General features: G+C 40.2%; 1 protein-coding gene across 1 annotated transcript; it reads left to right on the plus strand.

Annotated features, from left to right (window-relative positions):
- The first annotated feature begins 1,296 nt into the window (after nucleotides 1-1,296).
- LOC115597255 (egl nine homolog 3-like) lies at nucleotides 1,297-13,678 on the plus strand. Its single transcript, XM_030443020.1, has 5 exons — nucleotides 1,297-1,869; nucleotides 10,763-10,882; nucleotides 11,089-11,225; nucleotides 12,188-12,261; nucleotides 12,368-13,678. The coding sequence occupies exons 1-5, from the start codon at nucleotides 1,510-1,512 to the stop codon at nucleotides 12,394-12,396; spliced, it is 720 nt and encodes a 239-aa protein (XP_030298880.1). The 5' UTR covers nucleotides 1,297-1,509; the 3' UTR covers nucleotides 12,397-13,678.
- The last annotated feature ends 2,414 nt before the right edge of the window (nucleotides 13,679-16,092 follow it).

The following is a 16,092-nucleotide window of genomic DNA, read 5'->3' on the forward strand; positions in this document are numbered from 1 at the left end:
TTTTTCTTCTTCTTCATCATCTTCTTCTTTTTATTATTGTTGTTGTTATTGTTATCATTATCATTGTTTTCATTGTTATCATGACCGGTTTATTACCATCAGCTTCCGGTCCGGCTCTCCCTCCTATCAGCTGCTCTCAGTGTTTTCCTGGCGCGTGCTCAACTTCACGTTCACTGTTTACTTCCTCGCGGACCGCAGAGAGGGAGCACGAGGGCTACATGCGACTCACCGAGTCCTCAATGGCGGCGGGCACGCCCAGCGCACGGGCACGTAGCAGAGCGGAGAGCCTCGAGCGCGTGCTGTGTTTCCTCTACAGCTGATCGATATATTGATACGTGTATTGATCCGTTTGAATGACTGTTGAAGAGCGTTTAAAGCTTCGCGGATCATAGTGGGCTCGAGCCACGAGTCACTTGGACGTGTTCAACATATACATAAGCAACGTGTGACGTCATGATATAGGTTAAAGCTGAAGTGGGTCGGAGTGAAGTTCCTCGGAGCGAAACGTCACATCCGGCACGTCTCACTTCTCTCCTCGTGCACTCAAGCCTCACTGTGCAGCAGCAGGACGATGACCGGAAAAGTGCCTTCAAAATAAAAGCCAAACTCTACAACGAGTAGGTGAGATGAAATGTTGGTTTTATTAATGCAGAGGTGTCTAATGAAGTCCACACACATTTATTTATGTAGTGTAAGTGATCGTGTAGGTCATTTTTAAACTGTTTTTTTTTTTCTCATGAAAATGATAAAAAAAATAATACAGCTGTGTTGATGTGTTGATGAAGGTTCTGTATCGTAGTCAACTGGACTTGTTTCTGTTTGTTGAAGACGGGTCACCTCTCATCCAAGAGACTTCTTCAGCTCTGACTGACTGGAGGAGCTGCAGGCTTTTAAACTCGGTGTGGGAGTGTCCTTACATAGTCCTTAGGGCCACTGATGCCATAATATAGACTAGGCTAATAATAATAATAATAATAATAATAATAATAACAATAATTGGAAAAGTATCTTTTAAATATGACAAACATTGGGACATGCTAAGTCTTTTTCTGTCATACTAGTTGGGATGCACATTTCTTTATCAGACAGATAAATTAAACACTCAGCTGTGCATGAAAAAGCATAACAATTAGATTTTATCGGTATCAGTCATGAGAGTCAGGTAATTATCTGTTATCCTATCGGTTGAAAGATATCCATATTGTGCATCTTACTAGATATTATTCTGACTGTGGCGCATGGGCTTTATTTTGAAGTGGACAACAGGAAGTAGTACACCTCCATGCTCGCTGACTTGACGGTTGCGGTTCATTAGCAGCTCGGTGTCAACGTGCGCTCAGACACGCAGGGTGATCACACTCAGCTGGTGTTCAGCTGCTGACTCTCAGACAAACACTGCAAAGTTTTCATCCTCACAAACTTGACACATGACATTATTTCTCTGCTCCAGAACTCTGAGCCGACAGTCTGAATCCAGTCCAACTAGCCGCCCCACGACAAACTGTTAAGATGCCCATCATCGAGCACCTGTCGGACTCGGACGTGGAGCGTTTGGCGCTGGAGCGCGTCGTCCCGGCGCTGCTGTCCGACGGCTTCTACTACGTGGACGGCCTCCTCGGGGCGCTGGCCGGGGACGTCGTGCTGGATCAGGTGAAGGAGATGCACCGCTCCGGAGCGCTGCAGGACGGCCGGCTGGCAGGCTCCGTCCCCGGCGTCCACCGGAGGAGCATCCGCGGGGATAAGACCGCCTGGGTGAGCGGCTCCGAGCGCGGCTGCGAGGCCATCAACTTCCTGCTCAACCTGATCGATAAACTGATCTCCGTGTGCGCCAGCCGGCTGGGAGGCAAGGCGATCCGGGAGAGGTCCAAGGTAAGAGTCCGGCAGCAGCCTGCGATGTGATGAAGTGTGGCTGAAACAACGTTAAAGGTGCATTATGTAGATTTTAAATTCAAAATTCAAATCAGAATCAACTAAATAAACTTTGTTTGCAGCTTTATTGTGCACAGACTCAGTTTGCAGGCAATAGATTTTATACATTAGAAAGACTAATATAGAAACAAGAGAAAAAATGTGTAATTCTAAGGAGTGTATTATAATCATTTATGGCACAGTGGATGTTAATATCTGAATAAACAAACTGAGCTTAAAGGACAAAACACTTTATACTGATTTTCTGAGAACAGCTTGTTTATTCACCTTGGCGTCAGTTGTCTTATATAAATAATATACTAATAATATTAAAATTTGGAGGTTGAATTTCTTCTTTAAAACTACATAATGCTCATTTAACTTTGTTTGTGCATTTATTAACAGTAAGAGATGATGGAGACTTAAAGAGTTTGGGTTTCAGGTTCAGGTTCATTGAAAGTGACTGAGTTGTTGTAGATATCCTGACGGCTTCCTGCAGGTACAGAGGAGTAAAGCTGCTGGCCAACAAACACGCAGTCAGTCGCAGGAGGAAGTTTATCTAACAACGCTAAAAGATTTTAGAGTTGCTCTTGTTGCTGAGTTAACGGGCTGAAATGTTGTAACAGGTGTTTTACTTTAAACTCTGAGCAGCTTCTGAGTGCCTTTGTCACATTTATACTCACAGTTGGCTGATTTCTTTCAGTGTAATATGTAAATACACAAGAAGTAGTGAGAAGTCCAAACTTGAATTTCTTTGTTAATTTATTCTACATAAAATTAATACAAAAATAATTTATACAACATTTACAAATGTGCCCACATGTTGAAACATTCAATACACAATTTTAAATATAATTTAATAAATTTAAGTTGTTTTTTTTTTAAGATCTTGTTCATACAAACTGTTTTTATTATGTTGACATTTTAAAGGAGCAGTCTGCAGTTTATTAGAAGAGAAAAATCATCACTGACTGATTTTAACTAAATAATCAAACTCTTTGCTTTCATGACTGAATAAACAAAGAAAAGACAACACAAATTAAACTGTTTCATTTTGTTTATATGTGGCGGACCCTGCCACAGTTCTCTCTTCAGACAGAATTCTGGGATCTTATTTTCCTCTGAGAACAGTTTGTTTATTCACTAAGGAAAAAAAAACAGTTTGTATTATTACCTCATTTGAAATTCAGAGTTTGATTTTCTACATCCTGCTCCTTTAATGTTTAATAATCAGTCAGGAAGACAGAATCCAACAACAGGACTTTTAAAAGTTTATAACTAAGCTGATAATTTGTAGGTTAATTACTGTTTGACTTTGTTGACCTGCAGGATCTAAATGAACCTTTCACTTTCTGCCTACATATCTATATTTAGATAAAATCTGCTGTTTTAAAACTTTAAAATTGCGTCGTAGTTGCAAATAAAACAGACAGAATAATAAGGTGTGATCTGAAGTCTTCCTCTTCGCTCTCCTCCGTATCAGGAATCTGTTTTATTAAACTCAGGTTTTCATATTCATCTATTTTATGTCATCTCGCCTCGACTACCTGTGCACGTTTCTCTCAAAAATCCCTCCAATTTAGCAGCTTTACATTATTTACCTGTGTCTTCTAGATTGTATTTTTAAAATTGATTTAATTAATTTTAATGCCCTGTCTGGTTTGGCACCTCCTTGCCTGAGATCATATGACAAAACCCTTTTATCAATTCCAAAGTCACACCGGTGACGATATTTTCACGGAGCTGCTGACATTTATGGCTTTCAAACATCTGTATTCATGACAGAGTTCATCTCAACCTGCTCACACTGACATAACGTTTAGTTATCAACATGGTCCTAAAACAATAATGTGCTTAATTTATGATTACAGCCATAAACACATGATGTAAGAGGGCGTTAACGTGGGGAAAGTAAACACTGAGATCTTTAAGCAGCTGTGTTACAGTGAAATAAACCCAGAGACAGAAATATGACGGTAAAGAGCAGATTTATTTGTGCAGCTTGTAGCTTGAATCTGAATCTGGATCATATCAGCGACACCGTTTGTAACAGATCTGGTGAAACATCGAGTGCTTTACCATTAAAACTAAACCTCCAGGAACAAAACTCCAACGACCTGCCGACGTGACTTCATGCTTCATCCTCCCTGCTCACAGATATAATGTTTATTCAGGTAACTGTCTTCAGTTTTATTAGTTTGTTCTGCTGCAGTCAGTTCTGATTGTCAGATATTAATTATTATTTAAAGCTTGAATGAAAACATTTGCTGGTTCTGGATGCTCAGATGTGAGGAGTTGCTGCAGAACAGTTAAAACCATTAAAATGCACAAAGTGTTTGAGACTTTTGATCGGACCAAAACATCTGAACTTCACGTTCGTCTGTGTGGAAATCTGACCTGCATTTTTTTGAATATTTTCTAACATTGTAATGCGTCTGTGTTTTCATGTCAAGTCGGTGCGATATCTCAAGAACGCCTCGAGGGAAATATTCTAATTTGGCCTCTGTAATTTTAGCCGTTACTCAAGAATGAATGTGATAATTAGGATAACACTTTACACAAATATATCTGACAGGAGGTCGGAGGTTTAATTCACTGTGACATCATGATATTCTGCAATAAATGTTCTGGGTATAATTCGACACCACAGTTCAGGATCAGTAACTTGAGCGGTGTGCAGAGGCGAACAGCAGCCAGACGGTAATTCTAGTACAGACAAAAAAAAAAACTGAGCGATGGGGAGAAAATGAAAGTAGTTGTGAGCTCTGGTTTTATATTTTCTTTTAAATCACATTTAAGTTATTTGCTTGTTTGTAAAAGTTTCTAAAATCGCCTCCCTAATGAAGAAGAGAGAAGACGAAGAACAACCTGCAGCATGCTGGTTTTAATGTTAGACTTTATATTTTCACTGTTGAAATGAACAGAGATGATGTGAAACACACACACACACACACACACACACACACACACACACACACACACACACACACACCTGTTCATGTGTGACGGCTCATAAAGACATGCAAATGTAGCAGTGAACATTCTCACGTACGCAACTATTCATTCCTCCTCAGCACACACTCATGTACACACACCCAATACACACACACACACATACACACACACACGCACACACACACACACACCCAATACACACACACACACACACACGCACCCACTCATTCAGCATGTCCGTCCTGTCCTCACGTGCAGCAGTAAACACTGAGTCTTTATCACCGCGGGTGTCCATGTGTGTTATCTGATGAAACTTCTTAAGAAAACAGGTCAACCCAGTTACAATAGGAACACACACACACACACACACAGACACACACACACACACACACACAGATTTATGTGGAGATGCTGCAGGAAAATAAACAGCAAAGATCAGCAGGATTATAAGCTTTCATCTTCTCACAGTTTTTGTTTTAAAAAACAGTAAAAACTCAGTCACAGAAATGATTACTTCACGCTGAAGTGTTGAAGATGAGTTCAGCCGACTCACAGCTGTGAATACTTCTGTAACTTTTGACGGACGGTCCAGAGTATTGGAGCAGTAATTTAGCCTTCCTAACTTTCCGTAGGAAGTAGAGCCTTTTCTAACCGACATCCGTTCTCCACCTTCATTAGATCCTCCTCAGCTCCACTGTCTGTTCAACAGTCAGCTCCTTGGTTCTGCTGGTGTTGAGCACTGGATTGCTCTCCGCGCACCACTCCACACGATTGTTGATTTCCTCCCGATAAGAGTTCTCATTGTTGTTTGTAACGCAGCCGATGGGGAGGATCCGGTAGATGCTCTTATTCTTAAGAGGTGTGAAGCCTGAGTGGGCAGCAGTGGATCTGACATCCTCTGTGGATCTTTTGGTTCTGAAAGCAGACTGGTGAGGGTCCAGGCTGGCAGGGATGATGTCATGATGTGCTGGAGAACCAGTTTCTCAAAGGACTTTGTTGGGATGGGTGTGAGAGCCACGGGGCGGTAGTAGTTTGGACGTGACCCAGCAGACGTTTTAGGTACGGTGGCTCTTCTGAGGCAGCAGGGAACGTTCTCCTATGACACTGAGGTGTTAAAAATCTGGGTAATAACGTCAGCTAGTTGATTGGTGCATGATTTTAGTACGTGGTCGGGGCGATTATCAGGCTCAGCTGCTTTACTCCTATTCACCTAACAGGGTGTTTCAATTTTTTTGCCATTTTATGACATTTTACAGGACGAAACGATTCATTTATTCACAGGAAAAAAAACTGAAAGATGAAAAAAATGTTTTAAAAGTTTTAGCCTAAATACACTTTAATCTTGACGGACATGACGGGGAAAAGTTTTCTTACAGAATTACAATGAAAGATTATTTTTAAAAAACTCAATAATTTGGACTGTAATTACTTTGTTATACTCCAGTATAGAGTGTTCAGGTTTCCAGTCTTAATGGGCTGAGCTGAAGTAAACTAACAGCGTTCTGATGCAGCTTTTCATGGTGTGGACTGAGGGGAGGGCAGTGGATAGGGCATCCTCTGTGGAAATGTTGGTCCTGATTGTGTTCTGTTGAGGGTCCAGACTAGCAGGGATGTTGAACCAGGTTCTTTTCTACTGGGTTAAAATAGTGAGTTGAGATTGAGCTGTTAAAAATATAAATTTGATATCAGTTAGCTGATTGGTGCATGTTTTGGTACACAGTCAGGGATGTTATCAGGTCCTGCAGCTTCACTCCTCTCAGCAGGATTTTTCTTACCTTTGCTGTGCTCAAGTTTATTGTTTGCTACCAATAAGGACCAGAGGAATAATTACAGTGTGAGATTATAATCCCTCTCAGTTGAGCTGTAGTGTTGTACTGAAGCACAGCGTGTTAAGTTTTTCCATCGGCTTCATGGGTGAGACTGTTCTGCATGCTGAGCTGAACCAGTAGAGACACGAGGAGTAATTACAGCCAAAGATGAAATACTCCGTATCTGTTGGGCTGTTATTACTGATACTTTGGGCTAAAATAACAGAATGTTAGACTTGATATCCTGTCAGATTCTTATAAAACTCAGATCTTTTTGCTATCAGAATCCAGAGTACAACTTTGGCTTCAGTCCTTTTGGTTTGGGAACCACCGTGTTGTGTCGGAGTTGACTGGAGTGGATCCATGCGGAGCTGCAGGCGGACTTCAGCCTCACGCTCCACACGTAGCTCTGCCATTAAACCGTCAGCAGGCTGGAAAGCTGCCAAACAACTGCACAGACTCCCCACACTCCTCCTCTCCCTCCTCCTTCCTCCTCCTTCCTCCTCTCTACTAGGAGATAAGATAAAGCTGAATTGAAAACAGCTCTCGGAGGCGTTTTGTTTTGAATCCCTTTTTTCCCCACAGTGCATCATTTCCTCTCCACCCAGCCCTCCTGTGTTTCTCCACATAGCTTCAGTCCATAGCAGTGCAGCTGCATGATGATGATGGTGTGTGTGTATGTGTAGGTGTGTGTACGTGCTTTATTGCAGTGTGTAAACAGTCTTCCGTGATTGGCCTGTTTCCCCTCAGCTCCGGCCGACCGTGGCTTTGGAGCAGGTCAGCGGCTCTTTATCAGCATCAGGGTTTGTCGTCATTGGCAGGCGAGGAAACTCTACGTGCAGCTCCGAGGTCCGTCGCATGCATGCATGCTGCCGGGGGCTTGACTCCCCACGTCACCGACTGACCCCTCCCACTTTTACATTTGAGGAGGGCAGGACTGGTCCGCTCCTGTTGCACGCGATTCATGTGTAAACACAGACGCTGACGTCAGTCGGGCTACTACAGGTGTGTTGTTGTTGATGTTGCGTTCAGGGACCCGTGACTTTGATGAGGGTTCATGTACGTCATGACTTTCCTGTATAAAGTGGCACGTGTGGTGATTATGGCAGAGAAAACAAAGGGATCTGGAGTTGAGATTTCACGGAGCGTGTGGAGGTGTAAAGGTCCTCGCACACATTTGTTTTACAATAACAAGTGTGACGATAAAAGCCCTCAAGAGAAAGCGTGTTGTTGGTCACAGTTGTAGACTTGTATAAGATAACGAGGTTGTGTGTGTGTGTGTGTGTGTGTGTGTGTGTGTGTGTGTGTGTGTAAGAGACGATGCAGTTTGGTGTTTGAGAGGTTTTGTTAACGAACATGTTTCTTTAATCAGTGATAAGAGTAAAATATTTTCACAGATATTATGGAGTGGACAGACAGCAGTCAGTGTTTCATTAACAGGGAAATAAATCAAACCAAATACTTAAAATTATTAATATAATGACCTTTTTTTCGATCCCTTGTGGATTTTATAGCTTAGTGTTGTTTTATAAGAAAAATACTTTCTTCAATTTGACAATATCATCGATTGATCTTTTCTGCTCCATGTCAGAAAACTTTCCCGGGTTTATTATAACATAAACAGTTGAACAATAACTTTTGAAAATACAAAAAAAAAAAAATAATAAATTGCTGCACATAAAGCACACAAAAGTACTAAATATAGTTTCAAAAACACAGAAAAAAACAATACAAACTTTTGAATAAATATGTATAAAATGCCCTTAAATGTAATGAAATACTTAAAAGTTGCTTCAAGTTATTGAGTAATTTTAATATCGTGAACAAAAACATCTGTCAGACTCAGTGAAGCTCTGATGAAGTTTTGTGTATTTTATTGTGTAAAAATCATCTTTTCTAATCAAATTAATAAAAGACGTGATCTTCTGTAGTCTGTTCCTTCTGTGCGAGAATCATCTTAACATTTATAAATATTGATATGATTATAAAACAAAACTGTAATGAAAAATGTTCAGATTCAACATAATTTACAACGATCGTCTGCGTGACCTGATGAACGACATCGTCTCTACACCTGCAGCCAGGCTGCAACAACCAATCAGGAAAGGGATCAAATCTTACTTCATACACCTGAAACAATAACATAAAAGATTATTGCCTCTAAAGTAGATGATAGTCTGCAGCAGTGAAATGACCTTCAGTGACCTCACAGCAGCGACAGGGGATCAGCTGTTCTTCTTCCTGAAGGGAAATCCAGACATGGAGCCGTGTTGATGTTGACACAGTCTCATGTCTGATGATCGTCTGCTGCTCTCTGTTGACCAGCCGCTTCCTGTTCGGGTCAAAAGGTCCCGGCGCTGCAGGGAAACCCGACCCCCACCCAGCCCGTCCTGTCTGGACCCGTAATGCTGCACATCCTCGTACGTTTTCAGTCGTCGTTGTTCTGTGAGCAGTCTGAAAAATACTTTTACGCTCGCAGCTTTTCCTCGACCTCATTATAATATCAGTATCCAAAATCAATCAATCAACGTTTATTTATGTTTATTTATGTTTATTTATGTTGCACCTTTCAAACAAATCAAAATGTTTTTGAAAAATCAGAAACAGAATATCAAGAAAACAAAATAAGTGGTTTAAAAAAGAGAATAAAAATAACAAATTAAAATGTTTATTAAAAGGAAAACAATAGAATAATATTAATGATTATAAACAGTACGATAAAGATAAAAGAGAACAGGTATTATAAAAATTGAAACCTAAGACACTTCCATGTAAAGATGGTAAACTTTGGATGTTTTAATATTTTTCCCTCTGATGGTTTAACGTGTTTAGATTCAAACAAAACTGATGCAAAGACATGAAAAGCCGCTAATTTCCCTCTTTTTGAACCAGGCGGCAAAAAAATGACCCAGATGATGCAAATTCTTTAATATTTAACATGAAGTTACTGTTCTGATCCGACGGGTCGAGAGATTACTGTAGAACCTTTGGGATTACTGACAGCAGCAGGAGGTGTTCTGTTCTGGGATGTCGACTGCTGACTGGAACTGCAGAGGAAATGGACTTTACTTTAGAGGAAAAGTGTGTCTGACTCATTCTCTCTGTCTCTCTCCCAACAACATACACACACACACACACACACACACACACACACACACACACACACACACACACACACACACACACACACACACACACACACACACACACACACGCGCGCATGTCATGAAAACATGAACACCCATGGATGCAATTTGTGTACGTGCAGCTGAAGCCGTCGACACAAAACCACAACACACGCCCCTTGATGTACAAAAGACATATTGGCAAATCTCTCTCACACACACACACACACACACACACACACACACACACACACACACACACACACACACACACACACACACACACACACACACACGGAGGAAGTTACTGCATCTGTCAACATCACTTCTCTTGAATCAGCAAGTCGGATCACGCAGCAACATTTCATTTATTTATTTTTTCTCTCACCACAACTTATTTTCCCACCAGTGTTACTGATGACGTGACGTCAGCGGTTCACTTATTGGTACTTTTTAATGTTTTGGTGTAATTTGTTGTTGCGTCGTCTCCTCTGCTGAGGTCGCGTCCCCTAAGATCCCCCATCGGACATTATTTAATAACCTTTGTCTGTTAGTGAATGAAGAGAGACAAATAGTTTATTGATCCTGTTTGAATGTGAATGAATCACACGTGATGTTTGTCATCAAACTAATGAAACATCACACATCATTATAATGACGACACTGCGTCGTTAGTGACGTCGTCTCGTTGACCAAAGTTTAAACTTTTGGTTTCCCATGTTTGTGTTTTAATTAGAGCTGCAACAATGGTTGTAAACTATCGTAAGTATTTTTTTATAATTGATTAAATCTTTTTGATCTCTTTAACTTTTCTGATTGTAGATTCTTAAATGTGAATCTTTTCTGTGTTTATTATTTGAGGACGTCATCTCGGGACTTTCTGATGCGTTATGGATCAAACAGCTGATCGATTGATAACTGTTGCAGCCCGAGGTTTAATGGAAACTGTTGTCTGTGTCTCTTCAGGCCATGGTGGCGTGTTACCCAGGAAACGGGGCAGGTTACGTCAAACACGTGGACAACCCGAACCGCGACGGGCGCTGCATCACCTGCATCTACTACCTCAACAAGAACTGGAACCCCAAGGTGCGTTCAGGGACCTCTGACCTCTTGTAGATCAGTAATTTGTAGACTGTGAGACTTTGTGTTGGTGCTGATGTGAAAAAAACAACAGACGTAAAATAACAGAAAACTATTTGATGTTTGTTTCAAAGTGTGACATTAATTTCCAGACATGTAAACAGAACAATCTCGTCCGTCACGCTCATCAGCTGATCTTTGTTGTTGTTCAGGAGCACGGCGGCATCCTCAGGATCTTTCCCGAGGGGAAATCCTACGTGGCCGACATCGAGCCGCTGTTCGACCGGCTGCTCTTCTTCTGGTCCGACCGCAGGAACCCACACGAGGTGCAGCCCTCCTACGCCACCAGGTAACCAATCAACCAACCAATCAATCAGCCAATCAATTAGTGATCCTGACTGCTGACAGCAGGTCAGGTTTGTTCAGGTGATGCTGAGCGTTACTCACGTCGTTAACATCCTGCAATTTTATTGAGAAACTAGTTTATCTCGTAAATCTTACTGATAGAAACATAACTGGAACATTTATCATCTCTAGTAGAATAGACATGTGTCAGCTTGATTGTTAAATAAGTCAGATCTTATTTATTAAAATGTAATTTTAAAAATACAACTGAATCTTCATTTAAGTAACAAAAACAGTGTCGTGGTCCAACAGATCTTTCAGGAGTTCATTGTATCTTTTACAGTGAAAATCTAAGTTTTTCCAGCTGTTGAATAAACAGTTCAGTGGAGGGAAAGTAGGAAGTCTCCCACAGGGGTGATGCTAAAAATTAAATATTAATCATTTAGCTTCTTTAACATGTCGTCTGTCAGACTTGTACAAAGAACATGTCCAAAATACACATTTATGTGTTTATTTAAGTTCAGATTTCTGTTCTGGAAATAAATAAATTAATGTTAATTAAGATGTCTGTTAAAAACAAAGTTGATTTATAAAGATATGATTACTCGCATTATTTCTGCAGATATCTTGAATTTGTTTGGCCAGAGAAAATATATTTCATTCATGTCTGACTGTTTTATGGAGTAACTAAGAGATTTAAACTTTACTCTCTGTAAAATCCTTTGACTGAAATACAACAACATGAAACAGGAAGTCAGTAAACCGCCGTCAGTTTGTTTTCAGTCAGCAGGACACTTGACGGGTATTTGGCGCCATCTGCTGTCACACATGTGTAAAAACAAAATCCCCTGTAGATATTTTTATTTATATCTTTATTCCCCTGATTCCTTGTCATGTTATTACTCGTCTGTGTTTGTGTCGACACGTTGCTGGATGTGTTAATAAAGTTGTGGTGGTTTGTCTCAGGTACGCCATCACTGTCTGGTACTTTGACTCCGTGGAGCGAGCCGAGGCCAAGAGACGCTTCAGAGACCTGACAGGTACAAACACACCGAGGGCTCCTCCTCCTCCTCCATCCCCAGCACGCTCTCCTCCTCTTCTTGCTCTCCTCTTCCTCACACTAACTCTTCCTCTTCTGTGTTTCAGCTCAGCAGAAAGACAGCAGCTCCAGCTGACTGTGAGGACACGTCGCCCCCTGGTGTTGGACTGCCCGACCTGCAGGAGCGGAGCGCAGGATTCCCTCCACCTCTGAAAGCTTCTGGAAAAGCTAAAAGAAAAGATAAAAAAAAGACTTTTCACTGTGTGCTGGAGAGGACGCCCTGCCTGCTGCGAGCGCCGCTCTCACCTCACGAGTGATGCGTTCAGGTGACCTGCCGCTGCTCTGGACTTTCCTGCTTCACCTGATGTTTGTGCAATAATCTCTGCCGACTTCGAAAACCGTGGACTGCACCTTAAAAGCTTCGCCGTTAGAGAGGGAAGAGAGATGGAAGACAGTGTTTGAGTTTACAGACATGATGCGAGTGTTGTAGAGACGTGACTGTTTGTTTTGTTTTCACTTTGAAACAATATGAAAACTTTGGTTCTTTGTTTTTAGTAAAAGATGTTTGAGATAAATCGACAATGATTAATATTCCTGTAAAGTTTACTGTGAAACAAGAAGAAGAAGCAACATCACCAGACTCCCTTAACAAAACGTGTCATTTTAAGGAGAAATTCCACAAACTTAGTGAAACTGCTTCGACAAATTATGAATCGTTGGTGCCTTCTTGTAAATTCAGCATTAAATCAGAACATGAAGTTGATGTCAGTTTGTACCAGCCAGTCTGCATCTTACCTGCCAACATTTAGCACTTCACCGTTCATTTCACCACTTACACATTTTATGAGAAAGTCTCCATTTAAAATAAAGCTCAATTGAGTGAGTTGCTGAGTTAGGAGGAACTTTATTAACTTTGTGAAACACTTTCTGGCAGTTTGTTAATTATTTGGGCCTTCTTGTAAATTCGGCATTAAATGTGAGATATTAGTTTTTATTTTCCTTGTAAAAAAAAAAGTGTCAGTTTGTCGTGTTTGAACACATTTTCAACTGATTTCACCATTTACACTCACTTTGACAGAAGACAACATTTTATGATGCCTAACATGTCACATTTTACAAAAACAGTTAACAGTAACCACTTGAGGAGAAAGATGCCAGACTCCATTAGAAAAAAGCTCAATTTAGTGAATTGCTAAGCTAGGATAAACTTTTTATAAACTTTGTGAAATGTGTTTCTGATTCAGTTGTAATAATTTGGGCCTTCTTGTAAATTCTGTGTAAAATACTTAACATTAAATTCTTTCTGTATAAAACATGGCGTCTGTCGCAGTGATGTAAGTGAAGTGGTCGCTCAGGACGGATGTTGACACACTTTAAGAGAAATATTGACCTTGTCCATTAAAGTCTAATGTTTTGTACGCCCTCTCTCTCTGCTGCTGCTGTGACTTTATGGTCTGATAATTTTGGAGAAACTCTGACTTCTGTTGCTCTATTTTAAAATGGCCGCCGGCGCTCTTTGTGCTCTCCGTCCTCCGCCGGTGGAGAAGGACGAAGAGGAGAAAGATCCACTGATGCTGCAGATTTGACGGGCGGGGAGTGAAGCTGCTGTCACACAGCGAGCGTACGAGGGCGGATGAATAATTGATGCTCTGTTCAAACGGCTCCACAGAGACGTTATTGAGCCCGAGTCTCCGTCCTGAGAGAATAACGCTCGCTGCCAACTCGCACCTTTAAAACTGATGTGTCACTTCACTAAGGCCTCAGTCAGTTTCTAACACGACATGTTGCTGTAAACGCTCTGAGTGTTTGGACGAGAAACATTTAATCTCAAGACGATGATGATTTCGCTCAGTCAAGTAAAGTGTCTGGACTTCATCTGAAGCTTTTAAAGGAAAAGTTTCAGGTTTTGGAAACTATTTACTCTTTTTCTATAAGATATCAACTCCACATGAAAACTCATCATCTAATTTAATTCTCTCCTGTGAAATAACCAAAAACACAACAGGTGATTGTGAGATCGTTGAAATTTAGATGGAATAAGAAAAGACAAACAAATCAGGAGAAAAAAATCATGTGTGAAACAGTGAAAAATAAAAAGTTCCAGGAGAAATTTTCATTTTTCAGACAGAGTGAACAAAAGTTTCACACATGTGGAAAAAAGGTTTTGAAGTTTTAACTCCTGGATTTTTTTTTCAACCACTCAGTTAAAGAAATCATTCAAGAGGATTTTTATTAAACATGAGTGAGAGGAAAATATTTTATTTTTAAATAAAACATTTTTGTGAAAGTGAAAACATTTTTTAGAAAAATATAAAGGTTCTGAAACACTGAAAAAAAAGTCCTCCTGAATTGTTTTTACATACGAAGGAGTATTAGGGCCAACCCCCCCCCCCAAAAAAGCCAGCCAAAAAAATAATAAATCCGGCACAAGAAAAAAAAAAAAAGTCAGGCAAAAAAAATAAAGTAAAAACGAAAAATCCGGCACTAGAAAAAAAATAAATAAATAAAAATAAAAAAAATAAATAAAAATCCGGCACAAGAAAAAAAAAAAGCCAGCCCAAAAAACAGTCAGGCGTAAAAATAAATTAATTTAGAAAATATCAAAGTACTGTAGTTGATGGCCATGGCTGTCTCTACAGACGCGTTGATTAAGCGGTACTTCAGAATCGGCTATAATAATAAGGAAATTCTCTCTCTTTTGGCTCATAAACACGGTGTGGTGATAAGTATTAGGACGCTAAAGAGACTGTGTCGGAAACTTGGTTTGCTCAGGAGGATAAACCATACAAACTTGGAGGAGGTGGCCGCATTCATACAAAATGAAATAGCTGGAACGGGACAGATGCAGGAGTACTGATGGTTGCACCTGCGTGCGATCCAGAGAGGGTATGTTGTATCACAAGATGCAATAAGGCAACTGATCAAGTTGTTTGATCCTGTTGGTGTGGAGCTCAGACAGACGCAGCGTCTGAGAAGCAGACACTACCGCACGAATACAGTTTCACCACTTCAGAAAATCCCCTTCACACTCCACAGACGTCCGGCCAGCCGCTGTCATGGAGCCGTCATCCGCTTTGTTGTGGTACGAGGTCAAGCCTCTGCAGGTTTTTTTCTTTTTGCATGGCTTTTTTTTTTGTTTTTCCTTGTGCTGGATTTTTTTTTTTTTTTTTTTCCTGACTTCTTTTTCTTGTGCTTTTTTTTCCTGACTTTTTTTTTGTAACAGATTTTTTTTTTCATGTTTTTTTTACCTTGTGCCGGATTTTTAGTTTTTTTTGCTGGCCCTAATACTCGAACAATACATGAACGATTTAAGTTTAAAAATAAAAACAGGAGAAAAAAATTATTAATGTGTGAAACAGTGAAACTAACATTTCCTGGAGGATTTTTAGGGATGAAAAGAAATTGATTTTTTTTTTGTGAGGAAGTTTTCTTTTAGGAGAAATGTTTAAAACATGGACAAAATTCAAATGGTGGAACATAAATTCACACGTGAAAAAAGATTCTCCTACAAAACTGTTTTTCACTGTTTCACTCATAATAGTTTTTTTTCTCCTAATTTTTTCTCTTGATTTCACATGAAAGAAAAAAAAATGTAAATGAAAAAAACTTTTCTCCTGGAAAAATCATGTTTTCACAGAAGAGGAACTTTACTATCACCTGTTGTTTGGTCATAAACACAGAGAGAATCTATTTAGAAACAAAACTCCTCTCACGTGGCCCTCCGGGCTTCCGTAGATGATGATGATGTTTAACAGGAGGAGCAGAGCATTTTGTTTAACTTGTAGTTGTGAATTCATAAAAATCTGTCCCTTATTATTTTTCTCACGTTGAT

Source organism: Sparus aurata, chromosome 16 (genome assembly GCF_900880675.1).
Source record: "Sparus aurata chromosome 16, fSpaAur1.1, whole genome shotgun sequence".
In the NCBI taxonomy this organism is placed as follows: domain Eukaryota; kingdom Metazoa; phylum Chordata; class Actinopteri; order Spariformes; family Sparidae; genus Sparus; species Sparus aurata.

Coding starts and splice junctions, on each gene's coding strand:
- LOC115597255 (XM_030443020.1), top strand. CDS start 1,510: ATGCCCATCATCGAGCACCTGTCGGACTCGGACGTGGAGCGTTTGGCG. Junction 1,870..10,762: donor CGATCCGGGAGAGGTCCAAG/GTAAGAGTCCGG, acceptor GTGTCTCTTCAG/GCCATGGTGGCGTGTTACCC. Junction 11,226..12,187: donor CAGCCCTCCTACGCCACCAG/GTAACCAATCAA, acceptor GGTTTGTCTCAG/GTACGCCATCACTGTCTGGT.